Consider the following 25,992-nt stretch of genomic DNA (forward strand, 5'->3'; position numbering starts at 1 on the left):
GCTAGGACTGAATAGTGCTAGAAGCCCCAAAAGCCATGCCTCATTCTATTAAGGAGGCATTTTGGGACATTATCAGGTCCCATCAATGCAGTTTTTTTTGCCTTGGAAAGTGCATTGAGGATCTGTTGCCTGATGACAGTTGGGAGAGCTATGGTTAGGGGTATTTCTACAGAGGTGTATGGGGAGAGAGCAGGAAAAAAATGGAACTGAATGTATCAGCCAGTAGGTCTGCTACATTCTCAGGCTCAGGAAAGGTGGCTCCATTTACAATTAGTTTGGCGCTTTGTTGTATATTTTCTTTGAGGTTTCAGACATAACTGAAGAAGGTTTTGTGGTTGTCCTTAGCTTGGGAGGTTATGTTTACCTCAAATTTGGTTTTGATTTATTTAATTAGTCCTCTGAGTTCTTTGTTTAATTTGATGAGGGAGTTCTTACCTTGCTAGGCATAGCACTTCCTACTTTTGGCCAAGATTCTCATCCTTCTGCTATATACTCTGTTGATACTGTGATTTCACCAGGATGGCTTGTTTTTTTGAGTTGGTCTCTTGTAAGTACTGCAGCCCATGTATAGCTACATACAAAAATGCACAGGATTCTTGAAAATGACTCAGTGCAGGCAGCAGTGTTCCCGGGGTTGGGGGGGGGGGTTGAAATTTAGCAAGGGTTACTTAAAAATAAGAAGTTTGCCTTGGAATAATGTCTAAAAGTTCCAAGGTACCCTGGTGCCCCAGGTTTTATTTTTTTATTCTAAAGGAAACAGGTTTATGGCCTGACCTGAATAGTGAGGACAATACACTTGGGGGTTGGGGGGGCAACATTTCTCCATGTTGTTGAGAGCTAGGTCTAGGTTATTAGCGTCCCTAGTGAGAGTACAGACTATCTGGTCCACGTTATGTTTACAATGTCCAGGAATCTCAGACATGTATGTTAGGGGGTCATGTAGGATTCTCAGTTTACAGTAGGGTTGCTAAAAGCACCCATGAATAATGTACTGGTCTGAATGGACATTGGACTTCCCTAGTTACAGAGGGAGACCTATAGCTTGCAAGGATATATTATGTGACTTTGCCTGTGGTAATTTGGATGCAGAGAAGCTCAAGTGTATTATACTATTTGAACAGCTTTGCAGTGTGTTTGCTTTTGATATTAACTGAAGCACCTCCACTTTTTGAACTTTCTCTTGTAATAACAGATCGAAACTTGTGTTATAGTCCTGTTCTGCTGGGGTGCTCCATCGTGGAGTAATATTTTTGGGGGGGAAGCCCCCACAAGGCACCTTTTTTAAAAGGTTTTATTAAGCTGAAGCTTTTACCCATTTGCTTCATCCAGATGAAGCTTCAGACAATTTAAACTTGACAAAATTTGGGTGAAGCATATTTACCTTTACAAGTAAAATCCTTTGGTCTAAACCCAAGCTGAATTTGAACCATGAATCAGAAAACAAAGATGAAGGTTGAAAACTAACATTGTTGAACTCTCCAACAGTAAATGAAGGGTAATTCTACATCGCTCACTGAACACCCTTGGCTTCATCACTTCTATAAATATAGGGATATGCACTAACCCAGTACCATGTCAGGAGGCTTAATAACTAAAACAGATACAGCAAATGTGCCCTATTCATGGCATATATATTCCATCCGAATTCTCTGGAAGAAATGTCCCATATCATATAAATCACTCTAACTAATTATCCTTAAAGTTATTACACACACACACACACACACACACATATATGTATGTATATATATATATATATATATATATATATATAATCTGTATATATGGTTGGAGTGCATTTTGCCAGATGTTTTTTGTTCAACTCACAGAATCACAGAATATTGACCAAAAGACATTGACTCACAAAATACTAATCTTAACAGGACAATGAAAATGGTTCTGCTCCCCTGCTGGAACCATGAGGAATGTTTTGTATTTTGATATTTTTCATTTGACATTTTGTTCTTCAAATGAAAAATATTCAGTGTTTGGGAACATAAACACACACGTATTCTTTAACTTGATAAAGGGAGATATATATATATATATATATATATATATGGGGCTACTTCACTTCACCTAAAACTCATTTGACTAAATTTCATTTCACCAAGACCAAATCACCTAAAGTTCACTTCACCTAAGACTCATTTGACTGACTCTCATTTCACCGACAGCTTACAATGTTGAATTTCAATATACTACATTTTAAACCATAGACATGCATACTTACAACACCAATGACTAACTGTTACCAGAACTTAAACACTACTTACCTACCTTCTTAACAGAAGCCGGACTATATAAAACCAAACTAGGTAGGGGGCTACAAATCCCACACCCCCCAATGTGGGGGGACTCTGCCCCCTCACACACCCCTAACTATATATACTAACTCCAGGATCGTACTACAGTGGGGAAAAGGGCATATACCTTTTACTTGCCTTACAGTACTCTACACACTGTCACTACTAAAATTTGGTGAAATGAGTTTTAGGTGAAGTGAAGTGAAGTAGACCCATATATATATATATATATATATATATATATATATATATATATACATACATATATTTATGAAGCATCATGATTCAATTAAACTGAACTTTTTAAAATTAGGCTCAACACTACACTAACTATATCATAGGCTTTTGGAGCAAAACCGAACCTTTTCTACCAATCCAAATATATTTTTAATAATCCAATATTTTAGTCCACAGCAACATTCTTCTTTTTTTCTTTGTTTCTTTAGGTATTCTGGCTCTAATGGCCAGGATGACTTTCTGCAGGTGGTCAGTGCCTCTCCTTCCCCCAATCCCTGTACACCAGCCACCTTGACTGGGACCACTAGCATGGAAATACATTTAGCAAAGCATTCAAGATCCCACAGGCATTTATATATATGCTGCATTTTTCTGAAGGCAATGTCAATGCAATTATGTAAGAATATACCCATGAGTGCTCCCATTCTTGATGCACTTTATATGCCCCTCACTCTATGCACATGCACTTGCCAAATATTAATGTTGCCATTCAGCCTTACTGAGAAAGGAGCAGTGTGCAGCAAAAATAACAAGCCCTTCCCCTGAGAGAGGGGAAGCCACCGAAGTCTAGTCTTTAGAAGAATTCTTAACACAAGAACAGTCCATATATCTTTCTGAATGCTTCCATGCTCTATCATACATGTTTAGAGAATTTAACAGGACTATTTACACTAGCCACGTTGGCCTTCTTTTTGGAGCAGGTCTTGCTGTGTTCTGATTTCACTTGGAAACATGAACTCAGAAGCCTCTCACTCCATCTCTTGACTATCACAGTTTCCACAGTCTCTAGCTTCTTGTACCAGGCTTGGCTAATACATTTCTAGTTGCTCTTCTTCATGAACCATCAGCTTTGTCATGTTTGTCTTGTACTGATGTCCGATTTCTCCTAAACAGCTCATTATCATTCCCTCGCACTATAATGGAAGTTGGTATGGCTGTTTTAACAACTGCTTCAGCTTCAGGCTGTGGACTTTTCTGAAGGCTTCTGGATTCTTATTTTATCTCCAACCTGTAAGCTTTATGCAGTTTCTGCCACCACAGTATTCCTTTCTCTGCCAAGTTCTTTCCACCATTTCCTTTAATTTGCGTGGATTTTCAGGAATCAATACTGTAGGTGAAGTAAGGAATCTACTTTCAACTTTCTGCTGCCCTTTAACCACTGAGTTGGTACAAGACGGCATTCCTGTAAAAGGTATTTTATATTCCAAAATCATGAAATGACTATCCACACAACTTTTGCTACAGCTCATTCTCATAAGAGTCTTCATAATTTGGATACATCTCCCCACTTGTCTCTTGGACTGCAAGTAATATGACTAAACTCCTGTTCAGGCACATATTTTCTGAATTCCTGACTGACTTTTATAGTTTATATTGTGTATTACTATCAGATAAGAAAAACATCTGGTATCCCCATTTTGTGAATAAATACTATAACAGATTAATTGCAGTCATACTCGTTGTCAAGTTAATTGTTTTGGGAACTAGGAATGATAATTCGCTCATATGAGAACTAGAACAAATCTGGACACATGGATAATTGATCCCTGGGTATGCTGGTATCTCTAAATTTGGAACGGTTATTGGGGATAACAGTTCTGTACTACTTATTCCAGCCAAGCAACACTCCTGTCCAAAACATGATGTTTATTGCTCTTTCTTTGTTCTTAATTATTCAGCTGTCATTCATGCATCATCTCAAGCATTTCGTTTCTCAGTCGAACAGGAATTATCATTCCTAACTGAGTAAGTGAATGCTTCTTGCTGAAGAAAGTATCTGAGAATTCTTTTTTTCCTGCTAAGTAACATAATGAATGGCACTACTTATATAGTAAAGAAGCCAATAAAAATCCTCCCTAAATACTTATAGAGAACCCCATGTAAGTTTTACATTCACAAAGATTCAAACCAATGTATATCTGGGAAACTACAGTGATGACTTCACAATCTGTTATGGCTGATTCAGTCGTCTTTGAATTACATCATACTGGGTTATTAAATGGCATGGTTATTTGACTCAGTATGTATCTTGGCTAAAAGGTTCCTGGATGTACTGTACACCTTTCTTTCAGATATTTACTTTGTATAAGAAGGCAGAGACCGAGTTGCTAGAATTACTCTAATAAGCTGATTTCACTAAGAAAATAAGTGGGCTGCTGCATATTAGTGAAACCTTACTGAAAGACAAATTCATGGAAGTTTCTAATGATTTCTTGCCATCTAGTGGTGTCCAGTTGTAGTGGCTTATTAAAGTCATTTCTTGTACTAGAGGATGAATGAAATTTAGTGAACATTTTAGTCGGCAGTCATAAATAGCAACTTCACACCACCAAGTCAACAAAGTTGCCACATACGCACACTTCTTATACCCCAGTGATAGTACATAGCCAAAATGAGGATTACATTAAAAAAGAGAACACTTAGAAGTTAAAATAAAACTGAACCAGTGGTCTTAATTAACCCTTGTAAGACTGCACAGACCATTACAACAGACTGCTGTTTCAATTACTTAAATTTCATTACATAAGTTTGTTATTCTGAGAAGTTTACTGAAATTGCTCTACATGTGTGTGTGGGCAATTTGCTTACTATGCTGTGAAAATTGACTTAACAGCCAATAGGCCATCACCTTGTTCACCAAACCTACTCACCAGCCTCAAATCCAGTGATTTATACCAATCTATAACAATACTGAGAATGGTGGCAAAGTGACATGATTACTGTTTCAGTTTACAAATCCTGAACACAGAATACATACTTACATTTACCTGACTGTTTTGACGGTTATGTTCTCCTACCATCCAGTTGCTGGGATTCCATTTTTCTAAAAGTACTGGATTAAAATTGCAAATCCAAGAGTAGATTATTGTACAGAAACAAACTCCAAAAGTGATGGTGAGGGCTAGCTACCACTTAATGGAGGGTGAATGCAGAAATATAACGTGTATTGACATTTGATAACTGGGAAAGTCCAACTGGTTAGCAGCCCATTTTCAGTGGATGCCCAGGAAAAAAACCTCCAAAGTAAAACATTTTAAGAACAATAATTTTACAGTTTTTAAAAAAATACAAAAAAAATACAGTTTAAATAATTATACCAATTTAGACTTAATATGAAAAACAATAGTTAAGAACAGATATGAGTTACATGATAATGATTTAATGTTGTGTCTTTCGGCTTTTCCCGGTTAGGGGTCACCACAGCGGAACTCCGGTCCGCTAATGATTGGCAGTAGATTTGTACGTGCTGAGTTGCCGGCCCTGATGCACAACCTTGAACAAAGGTACACCCATTCACGCATGTCTCCACACAGAAGATGCTCTAGCTGAGAATCGAACAGGACGTCTTAATGTGAGGCGACAACACTACCACAGCACCACCACCGCAGTACTATGATAATGATTTAATAGTTACACAAATTTTAGTCATTTTACATTAAAGGTAGGTTAGTATAACACAAACATAAATATTAGTACAATTTATACCTAAGAGGGCTCAGGGTCAAAACTGCTGTTGATTGGCGAGGTACTGGTTAGTTTAGTTGAAACCCATAGGGTATTGGCTCACTTGGTGGTCTGTGTGCTATGGGAACTTGCATTTTGGACTCCATTATCTACATGAAGAAGAGGTATGGGCTGCCCACTTCTGGATTTTGGTTATTCTTAACAGTTATGCTATGGTGTGAAACATCTCCATAAGGGCTTGTGTAAATGTAGGATAATTGGGTAGAAAGAAGGGTGCTTGATGCGGGTAGTAAGATTGCTGTATTTGCTTGAAACACACTTTAGATGAGCTGGCCAGGTGTATTTTCTCTGACGCCATGTTTTATTATTCATATTCATATCTGCAGAACTCGCAGTTATGGATCTTACACTTGTGATATGGAACCAACCTGATGGTGATAATCTGCCATTAGCTCCCTGAAATTCCATCTCACGATGAAGGTTGAATTAAACTTCCCGTAAAGTTTTACTATATATAAAATAAAATTCACCCAAGCTTAAGTATGTGAATACTTCATATACTTTATGACATGTTATACCATTAATTTCGGGTGAAATTACATGCGTCTCTCTTACTTCCTCCTGCAAGAGCATAAGCTACTCTCTGTACATTTATAACATGATTTTGATCCCACAGAATCTTGAGCAACTTTGCTTGCTCTTTAGCCATCAAGGGTGCTCCAGCTGACTTCACTCCCTGTAATCTAACTGCATCTGCATTTTCAGTGGAATTATTTTACCTAAAGGGAAAAAAAAAACTTCACAAGTTCTCAAAGTCCTCACAGATCTGCTACACCACCAACAAGGCAGAATACCTGTTCATATTCTAAGCACTATAATTGAAATGTTCAGAGGAGTGAGACTGTAAATGAAAACTTATGTAACATATGGGGGTTGTGGTATCTCAGAGTATTCCCCTACTCCAAGGTACAGCGATCTTGAAATTAGTAAATATATTAAGAAGTAGGGGTAAGGATATGAAGTCCTCCCCATACACACGTTTTCAGGGTTTGTATGTTCCCTTGTTTATGATGAAGTTTAAAGTTCTGTAAAGCTGGCTTGTTGCTATTTTATGTATTTGAAAACATTAGTAAAAAAAAACCAGCCACTGAGGATGCACAAGTAATTGCATTTCTTCGTGCCGGTCCCAAGCCCGGATAAATGAGGAGGGTTGTGTCAGGAAGGGCATTTGGCGTAAAACATCTGCCAAATGAGATATGCGGAAACCAATACAGATTTACATACCAGGCTGGTCGAGGCCCGGGTTAACATCAATCGCCACCAGTACTGTTAGCCAACAGGCTACTGTTGGCTGAAGGAAGAGAAGTAAAAGAAAAGGGGGAAGGCATGACCGAAGGCAGGAAGACAGGAGAAAGGTTAGGAGTGTGGTAGTGAGGGTAGGAACTTTGAATGTTGGCAGCATGACTGGTATAGGGAGAGAGCTAGCTGATATGATGGACAGAAGGAAGGTTGATATATTGTGTGTACAAGAGACCAGGCGGAAGGGAAATAAGGCCAGGTGTATTGGAGGTGGGTTCAAACTGTTCTATCATGGTGTGAATGGGAGGAGAAATGGGGTAGGGATTATTATGAAGGAACGGTATACCAAGAGTGTTTTGGAGGTGAAAAGAGTGTCGGACAGAGTGATTTTTATGAAGCTGGAAATTGATGGTGTAATGATGAATGTTGTTAGTGCATATGCTTCGCAAGTTGGGTGTGCACTGGATGAGAAAGAAAAATTTTGGAGCGAGTTGGATGAAGTGGTGATGACTATACCCAAGGGTGAGAGAGTGTTGATTGGACCAGATTTCAATGGGCATGTTGGTGAAGGGAACCGAGGGGATGAGGAAGTGATGGGTAGATATGGTGTTAAGGAAAGGAATTCAGAAGGTCAGATGGTAGTGGATTTTGCAAAAAGGATGGACATGGCTGCGGTAAATACTTATTTTAACAAGAGGGAGGAGCATAGAGTGACATACAAGAGTGGAGGGAGATACACACAGGTGGATTATATCCCTATGCAGGAGGGCCAGTTTGAAGGAGATTGGAGACTGTAAAGTGGTGACGGGGGAAAGTGTAGTTAGGCAGCATAGAATAGTGGTCTGTAGAATGATATTGGTGATCAAGAAGAGGAGGAGAAGTGTGAGGGCAGCACCAAGGATCAAATGGTGGAAATTGAAAAAGGGTGATTGTGAGGTGGAGTTCAGGGAAGAGTTAAGACAGGCACTGGGTGGTAGTGAAGTGTTACCGAATAGCTGGGTAACTACAACAGAGCTAGTAAGGGAGACTGCTAGAAAGGTGCTTGGTGTTGCATCTGGAAAGAGGAAGGAGGACAAGGAGACCTGGTGGTGAAATGAAGATGTATAGGAGAGTATACAGAGAAAGAGGTTGGCGAAGAAGAAGTGGGATTGTCAAAGAGATGAAGAAAGTAGACAGGAGTATAAGGAGATGAGGTGCATGGTAAAGACAGAGGTGGCAAAGGCTAAGGATAAGGCATATGAAGAGTTGTATGAAAGTTTGGACACTAAGGGGGGAGCAAAGGACCTGTACCAATTGGCTAAACAGAGGGAGCTAGCTAGGAAAGATGTGCAGCAGGTAAGGGTGATAAACGATAATGAGGGAAACATACTCACTAGCGAGGAGAATATGTTGAACAGAAAGAAAGAGTACTTTGAGGGGCTGATGAGTGAAGAGAATGAGAGAGCGAGAAGGCTGGATGATGTGCGGATAGTGAATCAGGAGTGCAATGGATTAGCAAGGTGGAAGTAAGGATAGCTATGAAGAATGGAAAGGCTGTTGGTCCACATGACATACCTGTGGAAGCTTGGAGGTGTTTAGGAGAAATGGCAGTGGAATTTTTAACCAGATTGTTTAATGAAATCTTGGAAAGTGAGAGGATGCCTGAGGAGTGGACAAAAAGTGTTTGGTACTGATTTTTAAGAATAAGAGTGATGTGCAGAGCTGTAGTAACTACAGAGGGATAAAACTGATCAGTCACAGCATGACATTATGGGAAAGAATAGTGGAAGCTAGGTTAAGAAGGGAGGTGATGATTAGTGATCAGCAGTATGGTTTCATGCCAGGAAAGAGCACTACACATGCGATGTTTGCTCTGAGAGTGTTGATGGAGAAGTACAGAGAAGGTCAGAAGGAGATGCAGTGTGTTTTTGTGGACTTAAAGAAAGTATATGACAGGGTGCTTAGAGAGGGGTTGTGGTATTGTATGAGGAAGTTGGGAGTATCAGAGAAGTATGTAAGAGTGGTACAGGATATGTGCAAGGATAGTGTGACAGCAGAGAGGTCTGCAGTGGGAGTGACAGATGCGTTTAAGGTGGAGGTGGGATTACATCAAGGATCAGCTCTGAGCCCTTTCTTATCTGCACTGGTGATGGACAGTTTGACAGATAAGATCAGACAGGAGTCCCCATGGACTATGATGCTTGCAGATGACATTGTGATCTGTAGTGAGAGTAGGGAACATGTGGAGGAGACCCTGGAGAGGTGGAGATATGCTCTAGAGAGAAGAGGAATGAAGGTCAGCAGGACTGAGAGAGAATATATGGTTGTGATTGAGAGGGAGGATAGAGGAATGGGGAGGATGCAGGAAGAAGAGTTGGTGAAGTTGGATGAGTTTAAATACTTGGGATCAACAGTTCAGAGTAATGGTGAGTGTGCAAGAGAGGTGGAGAAGAGAGTACAGGTAGGATGGAGTGGGTGGAGAAGTGTGTCAGGAGTGATTTGTGACAGACGAGTACCAGTAAGAGTGAAAGGGAAGGTCTACAAGAGGGTAGTGGGACCAGCTATGTTATATGGGTTGGAGACAGTGGCATTGACAAAAAGGCAGGAGTGAGAGCTGGATGTGGCAAAGTTAAAGATGTTAAGATTTGTACTGGGTGTGACGAGGGTGGACAGGATTAGGAATAAGTATATTAGAGGGTCAGCCCAGGTTGGAAGGTTTGGAGACAAAGCCAGAGAGGCAAGATTGCATTGATTTGGACATGTGCTGAGGAGGGATGTTGGGTATATTGGGAAAAGGATGCCAAGAATGAAGATACCAGGTAAGAGGAAAAGAGGAAGGCCTAAGATAAGGTTCATGGATGTGGTGAGAGAGAAAGTACGGTTGTGTACCTACCATAAATGTAGATGTTCGAGTGTATTCACTGTTGCAGTCATTACACTTGGGTTATCCTGCTGGCAGGCTACCCGCAGTCGGCCAGAATTCCGAAGTCTAGGTCCGGCGTCGGTTGCTGTTGCTTCTTCCCTGACGTCAGTGCGCCAGGAGTATAAAAGATGCTGCCGACGCCATTTTCTTCAGTTTTTCTTGCCGCAGATGTCAGGTGCCCCCAAATAGGTAGGCTAAAAAATTATGCCAAGAAGCATTCATGTACTAAAATAAACATTTCCTTCATCTACAAGCAAATACACCACATAGGTTGCATAGAATAGAGAAGTACAGAAAAGTCCCAGCAAAGAAAAGGGGGATGCAGGCTGGGTAACCTGGACTGCAACAGTGAATACACTCGAACATCTACATTTACGGTAGGTAAACAACTGTACTATGTTCATCGTGTTTCACTGTTGCAGTCATTACACTTGGGTTGAATCCCAAAGCTGAGGTTGGGTGGCTGGGCCTAAATAGGATTAGGAGAGGCTACAAGGCCCTGCAGAACTGCAGTGGCAATGCCTGCTCTGGATTTAGACTAGAGAGGTAAGTGGTAGTGCTTGGTGAAAGTGTGCACTGAACTCCAGGTTGCAGCCTCTAGAATGTCTTTGGTTGGTACTCCTCTGAGGAAGGCTGCTGAAGTGGCGGCTGCTCTGGTTGAATGTGGCCTAATGCCCTTAGGCACTGATTTGCCATGTTGTGAATAGCAGAAACGAATGCAGTGTCCTATCCATTTTGAAATAAGTCTGCTTTGAGATGGGCTTTCCTTGTGATCCTGCAGCATAAGCTACAAACAGTTGCTCAGTTTTTCTGAAAGCTTTTGTTTTGTCCAAATAGAAGCATAGCGGTCTGTGTATGTCCAAAGCGTGCAGAAGTCTTTCCCCTTTATTCTGGGGATTTGGATAAAATGCTGGCAAATGAATGGTTTGGTTAAGAGCCACACTGGATACTACCTTTGACATAAATGTTGGGTTTGTCCTTAGAGAAACCCTGTCCTGATGAAAAATGATGAAAGGTTCCACTGCCATTAATGCCTGTAACTCTGAGACTCTTCTTGCTGAAGTTACTGCTAGGAGCAGAGCAGTTTTCCATGATAAGAATTTTATATCAGCTGTATTGGCTGGCTCAAAAGGAGGCAGTGTGAGCTTTTCTAAAACAAAATTGAGGTCCCATGTAGGTATCGGTGCTCTACTTGGGGGTCTTATGTTTTTTGCCCCTCTGAGGTACTGTCTTAGTAGTGGATGAGAGAAAATAGGTGGTTCCGTATTATAATGAGCTGAAATGGCAGAGGCATGGATCTTAATTGATGAGAAGGATAGGCTTTGTCCAGCATCTCAGTAAGGTATTGTAAAACCTGAGGTATATTTGGAACAAGTGGTTCGAGTCCTTGTGCCTGGTTCCAAGCACAGAATCTCTTCCATTTTTTTGCATAAGATTTCCTAGTGCTGGGCCTCCTGGCTTCTAAAATGACATCCATAACAGCTTTAGACAGAGGTGTGGTCTGAGTGGCTATTTATCTGCCATGCAGCCAGATTTAAGGTTCTGAGTTGACTGTGCAGAATCTGATTGTTTTGTTGAGTCAGAAGATGAGGAATTTGAGGTAAAGGCCAGGCTGGGCCTTGAGACAAGCTCTTTAGGATTGGGTGCTAGTGCTGGTGTGGCCAGTCTGGGACAATCAGAATCATTTTCGGCTTCTCTTGTCTGACTTTTAGGAACACCATGGGAAGAAGAGGCAGTGGAGGAAAGGCATAAACTGTCAGTGTTTTCCAGCTGAAGGATAGAGCATCCACTTTCCATGCTTGTGAGTGATAAGTTCTTGTGCAGAATCTCTGTAGTTGGCAGTTGTGAGGCGAGGCAAAAAGATCTATGTCTGGGTGTCCCCATTTCATTGTTATGCTGAAGACCTGTGGATTTAGTTTCCATTCATGAGGATCCATGAGATTTCTGCTTAGTTCGTCTGCCAGAGTATTTTTCTTTCCTGGCAGGAATTGTGCCTGCAGATGTACTTGATAGGTCAGTGCTGTGTTCCACAAAGTTATGGCTTGCCTGCAGAGGGGGTAGGAATGTGTGCCCCCTTGCTTGTTTATGTACCACATAACTGTGGTATTATCCACCTTTAGTAATAGTTGTCCTGGATGTAGTAGATCCTTGAAGGCTGTCAGGGCATGCTGTATAGATAGCATCTCTTTTTGATTGATGTGAAGATGCATTTGTTCCTTGGGCCACGTGCCCTGAATACATTTTCCTGCCATGTGTGCCCCCCAGGCATAATCCGATGCATCTGTTGTTATTGTCTGCCTGGCTGTGGGTAAGGTGAAAGGCTGGCCTTTTTTTGTGGTGACAGGCCAGTGCCCACCATCGATACTCCTGTTGTAGGCAGGGAATAAGAGTTATTAATGCTTCCAGACTGTGGCAATCTTGTGTCCAAACACTTTTTAGATACCACTGTAGTTTCCTCATATGCAGTCTTGCATATGGAATTAGTAGAATGCAGGATGCCATGAAGCCCAGAGCCTGCAGAATTTTCCTTGCAGGGAGCTGGGTCTTTGTTGCCATCATTTGAAAGTAATGAGTCAGTTGTCTTTGCTTGTCTGGCGTGAGATAAGCCATCTGGGCAGTTGTATTTAAGCTTGCACCCAGGAATATTATCTATTGAGAGGGCACTAGTTTTGATTTATTTTCGTTTACTGTGTACCCTAGGCAAATTAGTAATCTTTTTACAAATGCCAGATGCTTTAGTAGAATGTCCTTGCTCTCTGTTTGAATAAGGCAGTCGTCCAAGTAGGGATATATTTGAATTCCTTTTTGTCTGCAGAATGCAATTACTGGTGCCAGGCATTTTGTGAAGACCCTGGGCACAGTAGATAAGCCAAAGGGCAGTGCAGAGAATTGGTAATGCATTGAGCCAGCTATGAATCTGAGGTATCTTCTGCACGATTGTCTGACTGGGACATGCAGGTATGCCTGCTTGAGGTCCAAAGTAACTAGCCAAGCCTTCTTGCCCAGCATGGGTAGAAGTTGCTGCAGTGTTAACATTTTGAATTTCGGAATATTCAGGAAAGTATTTAGGATTGACAGGTCCAGTATTGGTCTCCAGGCTTTGTCCTTTCTGGGTACCAGGAAAAGTCTTGAGTAAAATCCTTGTCCCTGTTCTTGCTGTGGTACTCTTTGAATAGCTCTCATGTCCATGAGAGCAGAAATTTGTTTTTGTGCCTCTGCTCACTGGTTTTGTGGCAGGTCTGGCATACCTTTTGATTTTGGAAGGGTGTGAAAGTGGAACCTGTAACCCTGAGAAACAATATTCAGTACCCATTTGTCCCGAGTGATCATGTGCCAATTTTGTGAGAAAAGTGCTAGCTTTCCCTCTAACGGTGCTGCCAAAAGGTAAGTGCTTGGCATTTGTAGAGGGAAATCATTGGGATTTCCTATAAGGGTGTGATTTGTCTTCTCCTCCTTTGGGGGCTGAAGCACCCCATTGTTTAGGTCTGTATGAGCCTTGGGGCTGAGATATGCCTCTTGGGCATCTGTATCTGCCTCTTTGTGGCCTGTCTGACACTGGAAAGGACCACTTCTTAGAAGGCCAGTTTCTGCTAAATCTAGGTGCTGAACCTGTAAGAAATCCTTTACTGTCTGCATTGACTTTGCTTTATCCTCCATTTTCTTTAACACCTCTTCTGCCTTAACACCAAACAAAGTTTCATGCTGTGGTGGAGCATCCAATAATTTTACTTTAACATGATCAGGTAAACTTTGTTCTTTTAACCAAGCATGCCTTCGAATGACAGAGCCTGTAACTGCGGCTCTGCAAGAAGCCTCTAATGAATCAAAACCACATTGCAGAGTATGCTTTTCCACTTGTTCAGCTGCATGCAATAAATCCTGCATTTCTTTATTGTCATGACACTCTGAGTTTGCAAGCATTTTCTGTTTTAACAAAGACATTAGGTATTGTTGACATTTAAGCATGTGAAACTGGCAGTTTAAAGCCCTTTCCCCCATCTATCCAGAGCTCTGGAATCCCTATCAGAGGGGACAGGGTTTTTTGCAGTAGAAGCCTTAACCCCTTTGGGACCCTGAGAAATTGTTTCTGGGTCAGCAGCAGGGTTTCGATAAAGAAATTTATGAGAGTCTGGGGCCCTGTAGTACCTGTCTGGCTTGACTGGTGCAGGGGGTAAAGAATCAGGAGACAAACTGGATTCAGAGACAACATCATCAACAATATCAAGCACAGGGGGGATTAGCCAGGTGCCTGTGCTTTGGCAATAAAAGAAAGTCTCTGAGCCTTTTCTTGGATTCTGAATAATCCTGGTTCTCCCAATGGAAATGCTCCCTCATGGTGTGCAAGGTTTCCCCAAAAGAGTAATCCTCAGGCGGGGAGGCTAAAGGTATAGATTCTTCTGCATCAGAGTCCTCATAGGAAGGGAGAGAATATCCCTGATCTGAAGAGGAATCAGAGGAAATAGAAACCTGGTCAGAGAAGTCATAGTCAGTGTCTTGCCTAGGCCTTTTATCAGGAGGGGGATGGGAACCCCTGATCTAAGTAATTAGGTCCTCGGTCATTTTAAGCATCTGTTTCTTTGGCATGGATAACTGTCCAGGAGAATGCTGTACTTGCTTCCTTGTCTTTAATGGTGTTTTTGACTTTGCCTTGGCTGCTGTAGTGGACTTAATAGTAAGCTGTGAAGGTCTGAAAACACCTTCAGAAGCAGATGCTTGCTCAGCAGCTCCGGACCCATCTGAGGGAATAGTTTCCGCAGGCCCAATACCTTGAGTTTCCAGAGGCCTCCATGTGGGAGTCAGATGCGGCCTGTGGCTCTGACGTAGTGGGTGTCAGGGGCTGCGAAAGTGCCTCAGTGAGAACTGGCGACTGGCCTAGAAGATGCTTCGTCGTCGGTTTTGGACCTCAGATGCCTGTCCTTTTCTTTGTCTTTGCATTTTTTATGAATTCCGGTCGTCGGTTGTTCCGACGGCATTATGTAGTTAAATCTTCGGCCAAAGTAATGTAAAGCAAAATCAAACTGACGCTTAATAGTGCGTTGGATGAATCTAGCAGAAAACTGACAACTAGCAATGTCGTGGTCAGGGCCTAGGCAAGGAATAGAGTAAGAGTGAAAATCCTTATGAGGTATTTGCTTCCCACAAGAAATACAATTGTTAACTTTTACTGACATCGGTCTGGAGCAAGAAAAAGTTTCCCCAATGGGGTACTTAGCTTTATTGAAGACTTCGGTTCTGAAATTCAATTTTGAAAATCTCAGGAGTCGGCCGACCGGCACTTGCGAACTGCTTTTGCTTCGAGCACCGCGCGGCAAGAAAGACTGAAGAAAATGGCGTCGGCTGCATCTTTTATACCCCTGGTGCACGGACGTCAGGGAAGAGGCGACAGCAACCGACGCCGGACCTAGACTTTGGAATTCTGGCCGACTGCGGGTAGCTTGCCAGCAGGATAACCCAAGTGTAATGACTGCAACAGTGAAACACGATGAACATCATGCAGGTGGTTGGTATGACAGAGCAAGATGCAGAGGACAGGAAGAAATGGAAACAGGTGATCCTCTGTGGCAACCCCTAACCGGGAAAAGCCAAAAGAAGAAGAAGAAGAAGGAGAGTAAAAATGTCTTGATGAAAAACAAATTGCTGCCATTTTCTACACTTCCAAGTGTACTGCAGACAAGCAGGTTTTCAGGTTTATTATATGTCAAGTTTGACACACGCACACGCGCGCACACACACACACACACACACACACACACACACACACACACACACACACACACACAGGTATGTTTGCTAGTGCAGTTATTGCACCAGTACTGGTCAGTCTTTTTTTTTAAACTTACCTAAGCCTGAATTACTCAAAAAGCCTGATTTTAAATTTAATTTGCTATTCCATCATGCAAGATATTTTACCTAGATATGCTAGCCTTGCCAAAACATCCAGAGTTATTCAAAACATTTGTTTTGTAACAATCTGTGACATCAGGCCTGCTTATTCCTTTCTCTGTAAGAGTTCCTACATATTTGTTCAGGAGGTAAGTAACCCATGATGGTATCCATTAAATTGCCTTTTATGCAAACTGTTACTAATATAGTTAAACTGAGGAAAACATTTTATTTGCCTGAGGTCTACCAGCTGGAGTAGCTGTTCTTAGATTGTATATCCAATGTCTTGGGCATTATGAAAAAAAATGAGTACATATATCTAGGACTTTTGAACAAAAGTTCAAAAACCCAAATCTATTACCACCGAACACACTTTAACGAAAGCGCTTTCATCGAAAAAGCACTTTCGCTAAAGCATGTTAAAAAAAAATTTACTTGAATGCAGGGGGACAAGCCCCCCCCTGCACCCCCTCACCCCCTACTTTAATATTCCCACTCCAAGGTCGCACTACAGTTGGGAAAAGGGAATTTACCCTTAACACACCGTAGTACAACCAGAACAACAAGCATACATACGCAAAAGTGCTGCTTCAGTGAACAGCACTTTTGTGCAAGTATGCTCACCAAATTGGGATTTGGTGAAAGATGCAGTCAAGCATCTGTACAGATCCCATATATATATATATATATATATATATATATATATATATATATATATATATATATATATATATATATATATATATATATATATATATATATATATATATAAATAGACACACACACACATATATATATATATATATATATATATATATATATATATATATATCCAAGTTGCTGCCTAAGCCTACTTAAAACAAAGACAAAAGAGGAGGTTAGATCTGACGAAGCACTGTTAAGGGTGGAAGCGCTAATTTATTTAAAGTATCAATTTCTAAACAATTTATACTTGCTTGATTACTTTGAAGTCTCATCCGAGTCTGGTTACAGTTTATGGTTATTTTTTCTTGGTTTTATGGAGGCTCAGCCAGCAACTTCAGTGCTCAAGAAGTACCAGTTTTTCCTTTTACTGTTTTTCGTTAAGGGTGGGAGACATCTTACCCCCTAAGGCTGGAAAAAGTACAGTTGTGTACACTTACCATAAATGTAGATGTTCGAGTGTCTTCACTGTTGCAGTCATGACTGTAGGGTTCTCCCCTGCCGGCAGCAGTCCTCGGTCGGCCAGAATCCCAAAGTCTGGGTCCAGCGTCGGCTGCTTGGCCATGCTCCCTGATGTCAGAGCGCCAGGAGTACAAAGCTGGCAGCCGACACCATGTTCTCCAGTTTTTCTTGCCCCAGATGTCAGGTGTTCCAAAATGAGTAAAATCCCATGCCCTTTGCAATTACACCTCAGAAGAAGGGTGAAGAAGGGAACCACACAAAAGAAAAAATAAGAGGGGACAGGATGGAGGGTAACCCAGACTGCAACAGTGAAGACACTTGAACATCTACATTTATGGTAAGTGTATACAACTGTACTATGTTCATCATGTTTCACTGTTGCAGTCATGACTGTAGGGTTGAATCCCAAAGCAGAATAAAAGGGTGGTGGTCATAAAGTAGAGGAGGCGGCTAAAAGGCCCTGCAAAACTGCAGAAGCAAAGCCTGCCCTAGACTTAGAGTAGAGAGGTAGATTGTAGTGCTTAGAAAAAGTATGCACTGAACTCCAAGTTGCAGCTTCCAAAATGTCTTTGGTAGGAACTCCCCTGAGGAAGGCAGCTGAAGTAGCAGCAGCTCTGGTAGAGTGAGTCCTTATACTCCCTGGGATTTGCTTTCCATGGTGTGAATAACAAAATCTGATTCCATGAGCAATCCATTTAGAAATGGTATGTTTTGAAATGGTTTTACCTTGGGAACTTGAAGCATAAGAAACAAACAATTGCTCTGATTTCCTGATGTCCTTGGTTCTGTCCAGGTAAAAACGTAGTTGTCTGTGTACATCCAAGGAATGAAAGATCGTTTCCCCCCTATTTTGAGGGCTGGGGAAAAAGTTGGCAGATGAATAGTTTGATTCAAAGCCACTTTGGAAACCACCTTAGGCATGAAAGTAGGATTAGTCCTTAAAGACACCCTGTCTTGGTGAAAAATAATATAAGGGTCCACAGCCATGAGAGCTTGCAACTCCGAAACTCTCCTGGCAGAGGTCAGAGCTAACAGGATGGCTGTCTTCCAAGATAAAAACTTGATGTCACATGTGGCAGCAGGCTCAAAGGGAGGTAAAGTGAGTTTTTCCAAAACATAGTTGAGATCCCAGGCTGGAATGGGTGGAGATCTAGGGGGCCTTAAGTTCTTAGCTCCTCTGAGAAACTGTCTCATGAGCTGGTGGGAAAAGATTGGAGGGTCTGTATTATAATGAGCAGAAATAGCAGATGCATGAATCTTTATGGAAGAAAAAGAGAGACCCTTATGTAAGAGGTCTGTCAGGTAAAGTAAAATCAGAGGAATGTTAGGAATAAGAGGATCCGAATCCTGAGCCTGCATCCAGGTGCAAAATCTTTTCCATTTTCCTGCATAGGATTTTCTAGTGCTAGGACGTCTGGCTTCTAAAATGACATCCATAACCTGCTTGGGTAAGAGAGAATGAATCATAGACCCTGGATTAACCAGGCAGCCAGGCTGAGAGTTTTGACATGGGAGTGCAGAACTTGACCCTGGTGTTGGGATAGAAGGTTCGGAGTCTGAGGTAAAACCCAAGGGGGCTCCAGAGAAAGGTTTTTCAGTGTTGGGTACCAAAACTGTCGAGGCCAATTTGGGGCCAGTAAAATTATCATTTTGAGCTTGTCCTGTTTGATCTTTAATAAGACCTGTGGAAGAAGAGGTAGAGGCGGGAAGGCATACCCCGAGAGGTTTCTCCAACTGAATGATAGTGCATCCACTTTCCAAGCTAGTTCGTGGAATGTCCTTGTGCAAAAAATCTGTAGTTGATGATTGAGGTGGGATGCAAAGAGGTCTATGTGAGGACATCCCCAGACTGCTGTAATCATCTTGAATATTTCAGTGTCTAGCATCCATTCGTGTGGGTCTGACATATTTCTGCTCAGACTGTCTGCCATGATGTTTTGCTTCCCTGGTAGAAACTGAGCTAGAAGGTCCAGTTTGTAAGCTAGAGCTGTGTTCCATAGATTCATGGCTAGTCTGCAAAGGGGATAGGAATGTGATCCCCCTTGCTTGTTTATGTACCACATAACTGTGGTGTTGTCTGTCCATATCAGTAGTTGTCCTGGAGGCCAATAGAGTGTTCTGAACGGCTAACATTTCCTTTAAATTGATATGCAGGTGCTTCTGATCCTTTGTCCAAAGGCCCTGCAGACAGTTGCCCTGCAAATGGGCTCCCCATGCATAATCTGAGGCGTCCGTGGTTAATATCTGACTGGCTGGAGGCAGACTGAAGGCTTTCCCTTTGTTTTGACTACATGCCTTGGACCACCAAAGGAATTCCTTTTGAAGACAAGGCAGGACGTAGATCTGCATTGTCTAAACTGTGGCAATGCTGAGACCATACACTTTTTAGGTACCACTGTATTTTCCTCATATGTAGTCTTGCATATGGTACGAGAAGGATGCAGGAGGCCATGTAACCCAAAGCCTGCAGGAATTTCCTTGCAGAAAGCGGAGTTAATGATGCCAAGGTTTTGAAAGTTGAAGGCAGCTGTAATTCTTTTTCGTATGTCAGAAATGCCATCTGGGTTGTTGTGTTTAGAAGAGCACCCAGAAAAGTTATCTGTTGTGAGGGTGTCAGATTTGACTTTTTTATGTTTACAGTGAATCCCAGGAACTTGAGAAGTTTCTGAACAAATTCTAGATGCTGGAGTAAGACATCCTTGCTGTCTGCCTGAATAAGACAGTCGTCCAGATAAGGGTAAATTTGAATTCCCTTGAGTCTGCAATAAGCTACTACTGGAACCAGGCATTTGGTGAAGACCCTGGGCGCAGTAGACAATCCAAAGGGCAGCGCAGAGAATTGATAGTGCTCGTTCCGGCCTTGAACCTGAGGTATTTTCTGCACTCCTGCCTGATGGGAATGTGTAAATAAGCCTCCTTTAAATCCAAAGTTACCATCCATGCATTTTTGGTCAGCATTGGAAGTAGCTGCTGTAGAGTAAGCATCTTGAATTTTGGTATCTCGAGAAAAGTGTTCAAGACTGACAGATCCAGAATGGGTCTCCATGAATTTTGCTTTCTGGGGACTAGAAAGAGCCTTGAGTAAAAAACCTTGTCCCATTTCTGAAAGTGGAACCAGTTCTATGGCTTTCATAGCCAAGAGGGCTTCCACCTGGTTTAAGGCCTCTAACCATTGATGTTTTGGTAGATCCGGCCATCCGCTTGGTCTTGGTAGGGTATGAAAATGGAATTTGTAACCTCTTGAAACCACATCTAGAACCCACTTGTCTTGGGTTATAGGAGTCCAATTTAGGTGAAAAAGAGTAAGTTTTCCTCCGAGAGGGGCTTCCAGGCAAGAAGTTCCTGCAGCCCAACAGAGGGAGTCATTGAGCCTGTTTTCTATGAGCTTGCGACCTGTCCTCTCCTCCCCTAGGGGTGGAAGCAGTCCACTGTCTTGGTCTATAAGAGGCTTGCGTTTGGGGCCTTCCTCGGGAGCGTCTGTATCTACACCCCTCTGAGGCCTGTCTGAATTGGGAAAGGACCAATTTTTAGTAGGCCAATTCCTACTAAATCTGGGTGGCTGTACTTGTAAGAAATCCTTAACTGTTTGCATGGATTTTGCCTTGTCCTCCATCTTCTTTATCACCTCTTCAGCCTTAGATCCAAACAAAACATTATACTGAACAGGAGCATCCAATAACTTAGCTTTTACTTAATCTGGCAAGTTTTGTTCCTTTAACCAAGCATGCCTTCTAATGACTGTGCCAGTGGCAGCAGCCCTACAAGAAGCCTCCAAAGCATCAAAACCACAGTGTAAACCATGCTTCCCTACTTGTTCAGTGGCATGCATTAAGTCATGTAATTCCTTATCTGCACAAGCGGAAATGGAAGTTCGCTTTTGTTTCAAAACAGACAGAAGAAATTGCTGGTATTTCAGCATATGAAATTGACAGTTTAAAGCCCTAATAGCTAAAGTTGCAGAAGTGTACACTTTTTTGCCCCATCTTTCTAAAGATCTGGAATCCTTCTCAGTGGGAATGGGGTTTTTAGCAGAAGCGGCCTTAATCCCCTTAAGGCCCTGAGAAATGGTTTCAGGATCAGCAGTAGGATTCTTGTATAAAAACAGGTGGGAATCAGGAACCCTATAATATCTGTCTGGCTTAACAGGAGCTGGAGGAAAAGAGTCAGGAGTTAAGTTAGCCTCCGAGAAAGCATCATCCACAATATCCAAAATAGGAGGTATAGCCAGGGGTCTATGTTGGGGAAGAAGAAGAAAATCCCCAAGTCTTTTCTTAGATTCCGAGTACTCCTGTCCTTCCCAGTGAAAATGTTCCCTCATTTCATGTAAAGTTTTCCCAAAAGAAAAATCCTCAGGGGGAGAAGCTGAAGGAATGGATTCCTCAGCATCGGAATCCTCATAAGGAGGGAAAGAATAATCCTGGTCAGAAGAAGAAACTGAAGAAACAGAAGCCTGATCAGAGGAGTCATAATACAATTCCTGCCTTGGCCTTTTATATGGAGGGGGATGTGAACCCCTAATCATAGTAAGTAAGTCCTCCGCCATCTTAAGTAACTGTTTCTGAGACTTGGGTCCCGGATCAGAGGAGGCCTGGGCTGTAGTCTTCGATTTGGAAGGAGTCTTTGCCTTTATCTTTGGCTTTGCCTTTATCAGAAGCTGAGTAGGCCTGAACACCCCTTTAGAAGCCGGTACCTGCACAGCGGCTCCGGACCCATCCGAAGGAGCATTGTCCGAAGGTCCTGCAACTGAAACATTCAAAGGCCTGGTTGGCTCCTCGTGGGAGTCCGTTTTGGCCATCGGTTCCGAAATGGCCGACGACAGGGGCTGCAAAAGCGCCTCACTGACGACGGCCGAACCTGAAGCTGGCTCTGCTTGTACAATATCATCTGATTTGGACCTCGGAGGCCTGTCTTTATCCTTGTGTCATTTGTGAACTCCGGTAGCCGGAAGCGTGTCCAACGACATTTTGTAATTAAAACGCCTACCGAAGTAATGAAATGCAAAATCGTACCTTCGTTTAATCGTACGTTGATTAAATCTAGCACAAAACTGACAACTACCTACATCGTGGTCAGGGCCTAAGCAAGGAATACAGTAAGAATGAAAATCCTTATGAGGTATTTGCTTCCCACATGAAATACAATTATTAACTTTTTCTGACATCGGACTGGAGCAAGAAAAAATTTTCCCCAATGGGGTACTTAGCTTTGAGTAAGAGAAGAAAGTCTTCGGACTGAAGTACGAAAAATTGTCAGGAGTCAGCCGACCGGCACTTGCGAACTGCTATCACCGCACGGCAAGAAAGACTGGAGAACATGGCGTCGGCTGCCAGCTTTGTACTCCTGGCACTCTGACGTCAGGGAGCATGGCCGAGCAGCCGATGCGGGACCCAGACTTTGGGATTCTGGCCGACCGAGGACTGCCTGCCGGCAGGGGAGAACCCTACAGTCATGACTGCAACAGTGAAACATGATGAACATCTAATGCACCTCACTGCAAATACGTATATATATATATATATATATATATATATATATATATATATATATATATATATATATATATATATATATATACACACACATATATGTGTGTGTGTGTGTGTGTGTGTGTACATGTGTGTGCGTATAAATATATATATAGGTAAACTTGTAATGTCAACTGTACCTAATCTGTATGTCTGTAAACTGTTTAGTCCCTTTTTTTTTAATTATCATTATAATTCTTTGAATTTGAGACAATTATTACAGTCATATATTGTGTATGTGAATGGCTGTAACTGTTTAGAGCTATTTTACTACTGTTATACTGCTTTGAACTTATTATTTTTTACTGTATAAAATTATCTGTGTTGGAGCTTTTCTCCCCGGGCCTCTACTGAAAATGGATTTTATTCCAGTTAGACTAGCCCGGTCAACAAATGTAAAATAAATAAAAATAAAATAAATAAATATATAAATAAAATGAACTAACCTTTTCAGCGGGATAAATGTGTTGTTTCATAAAGTCTTTCACCTGCTCCAGGATTCTCTCACCTTTCCTCGTCTGCTGGAATATATTTCTTGAGGTACTTGAATGCAATTCTATGGGATAGCTAAAAAAGTAGAGAGCAAGAGGTGTCACATAAGAATACATCTGTCTTCAAAAACTCAGTTAACTAAAATCAATTGCTTTTAGTTTCTTCAAAGCTGAAGTTTTAATGTGGCACAATGCACTGAATAAATGGCATTGCTACTTATAAATTAAATGTATTAAATGGTATAGAAGTGTTAACTGCCTCCAATAAATATTGAAACAGTAGTAGTTTAGCCATTCCAAACAAACTGCAAGTTGTAGATGAAGCCCAGACAGCTACAGATGTTCTATAAAAAACAATAATGCACTCCAGTATGAAAAAAAGAGGATGTCAGAGAGATGTGTATGCCTGTGGGGACAGTTGCATTTAGCTCAGTGGGATTTGTAGGAGTCTGTACATGAGAATGCATATATGCTCTAGGATGACAGAAAAACAGCTGTCAAATAATTTAAATAAATAATGTATTTGTTAACTAGACATAAGACTTAATACAAAGCATGAAAGTTTCACCTCTAAGATGCACCATAAGGGCAAGGGAAAATGTGGTATAAATGTGTAAGTGATTTCTCAGTTTACCATGTCTACAAAGTAAATGGATAGATGTTTAGGCCTTGCTTATTGCACCAAATACTAACAAAAAGCTTTCAATTAGACCAATCAGTAATAATATACAGTTCCTGAGCTCTGATTGGCTACATGTGTGATGCAAGGAAGACACTATAGCTGTATTGTGCACTTTCCATCTCAGAATATAAAAAGCTTCTTTGTCTGTTAAGCACTCATTTTGACCACCTCTTCTTTTTTATATATGTTTTATAATTAAACTGATTCCAGGAAAAGGAGGTAAGTACTGTTTAAATATTTTTTATAGATCAAGTTTTACAATTCGCATATTTAATTTTTGCCATTTCTTTTAAAAACCATGAAAGGGCTCTAGACTCTACTTTTTTTCTCTGATATAGCAGTTTAAGTCATTATTCTTTTTGATGTTACTGTTGTTCTAGCACTTCTCATTAACAGCCACTGTCTAGCATGGTCTTGTGGCTTGTCCATCACTATTTGCAGCTTATTCAGATTGTTAGATTCATACTAGGGATGTGCATCATTTTTAGCTGATGGTCTTGCAGAGGAATAGTACAGTTGTGTACACTTACCATAAATGTAGATGTTCGAGTGTATTCACTGTTGCAGTCATCACATTTAGATTATCCCTGCCAGGGTAGCCCTCAGTCTGCCCGAATACCAGAGGTTTAGTACTTCTGCATCAGTTGCTGTCACTGCAGGACTGATGTCAGGTCGTCAGTAGTATAAAGTAAGGCAGGGAATGCAATTTCATCAATTTTTCTTACACTTTCAGGAGCCCCCAAGTGGGAGCCAGGATCTAGTGAAAGAACCACACCAGTAGAAATTAAATACCAAAAGGTTCCTTGTAAGGAGACAGAGAGAGACAGTGAGAGAAAAGGGGGACGGAGGGAGGGGAAGCCAGGACTGCAACAGTGAATACACTCGAACATCTACATTTATGTAAGTGTACACAACTGTACTATGTTCTTCGTGTTTCACTGTTGCAGTCATCACATTTGGGTTGATTCCCAAAGCTGAGGAAAAGGGTGGAGGCAGTCAAGAAGACTAGGGGCTGGCTAGGATGCCCTGCAAGACCGCAGTGGCAAAGCCTGCCCTGGATTTGGAGAAGATAGGCAGGTGATAATGCATGGTGAAGGTGTGAACAGATGTCCATGTTGCAGCCTCCAGGATGTCCCTGGTGGGGACTACTCTGAGGAAAGCTGTAGAGGTGGAGGCTGCTCTGGTAGAGTGAGTCCTGACCCCCTTAGAGGGAGGTTTCCCATGTTGCTTGTAGCAGAAATGGATACCATGTGCTATCCATTTGGAAATGGTTTGTTTTGATATGGCTTTTCCCTCTGCTCCTGCAGCAAAGCTGACTACCAATTGATCAGTCTTTCAGAATGATTTAGTCCTGTCTAGATAAAATCTGAGCTGTCTGTTCACATCTAGATAGTGTAGTATCCTTTCTCCCTTGTTTTGTGGGTTAGGGAAAAAGGTGGGCAAATGAATGGATTGGTTGAGAGCCACACTGGACACCACTTTTGGCATGAAGGACAGGTTAGTCCTGAGGGACACCATGTCAGCATGGAAGATGACGAAGGGCTCTACAGCCATGAGTGCTTGTAGCTCAGATACTCTGGCTGAAGTGATGGCCAGAAGCAAGGCTGTCTTCCAGGAGAGAAACGTTAACTCTGCTGAAGCTGCTGGTTCAAATGGGGGCAGGGCTAGCTTTTCCAACACAAAGTTTTGGTCCCAAGCTGGGGTAGGTGCTCTTCTGGGTGGCCTTAAGTTGCTAGCCCCTCTTAGGAACTGTTTGATGAGACGGTGTGAGGGAAGTGGTTGCTCAGTGTTGAAATGAGCAGAGACAGCAGACGTCTGAATTTTAATAGAGGAAAAGGAGAGACCACTGAGTAGCAGGTCAGCTAGGTAATCTAGGATGAGAGGTAGGGAGGGCTGTGCCGTATTGGCTCCCTTACTCTGGATCCAGGTTCAGAACCTTTTCTATTTGTCAGCATAAGACTTTCTAGTGCTAGGGCATCTGGCCTTATGTATAACATCTAGAACTTGTTTACTGAGAATGGCAGCTTGTCCAGTGGTC

The 25,992-nt window shown here is 41.9% G+C and overlaps 1 protein-coding gene across 1 annotated transcript in view; it reads right to left on the reverse strand.

The window, feature by feature from the left end:
• Positions 1 to 25,992, reverse strand: part of ACAD11 (acyl-CoA dehydrogenase family member 11) — a 1,831,981-nt gene that overhangs the window by 1,304,680 nt on the left and 501,309 nt on the right. Inside the window, exon 9 of the mRNA XM_044061525.1 lies at positions 23,228 to 23,348. Coding sequence (XP_043917460.1) covers positions 23,228 to 23,348 — 121 coding nt within the window. The remainder of the gene's footprint in view (positions 1 to 23,227; positions 23,349 to 25,992) is intronic.

Source organism: Protopterus annectens, chromosome 2.part0 (genome assembly GCF_019279795.1).
Source record: "Protopterus annectens isolate FY-2018-M chromosome 2.part0, PAN1.0, whole genome shotgun sequence".
Classification (NCBI taxonomy): domain Eukaryota; kingdom Metazoa; phylum Chordata; order Ceratodontiformes; family Protopteridae; genus Protopterus; species Protopterus annectens.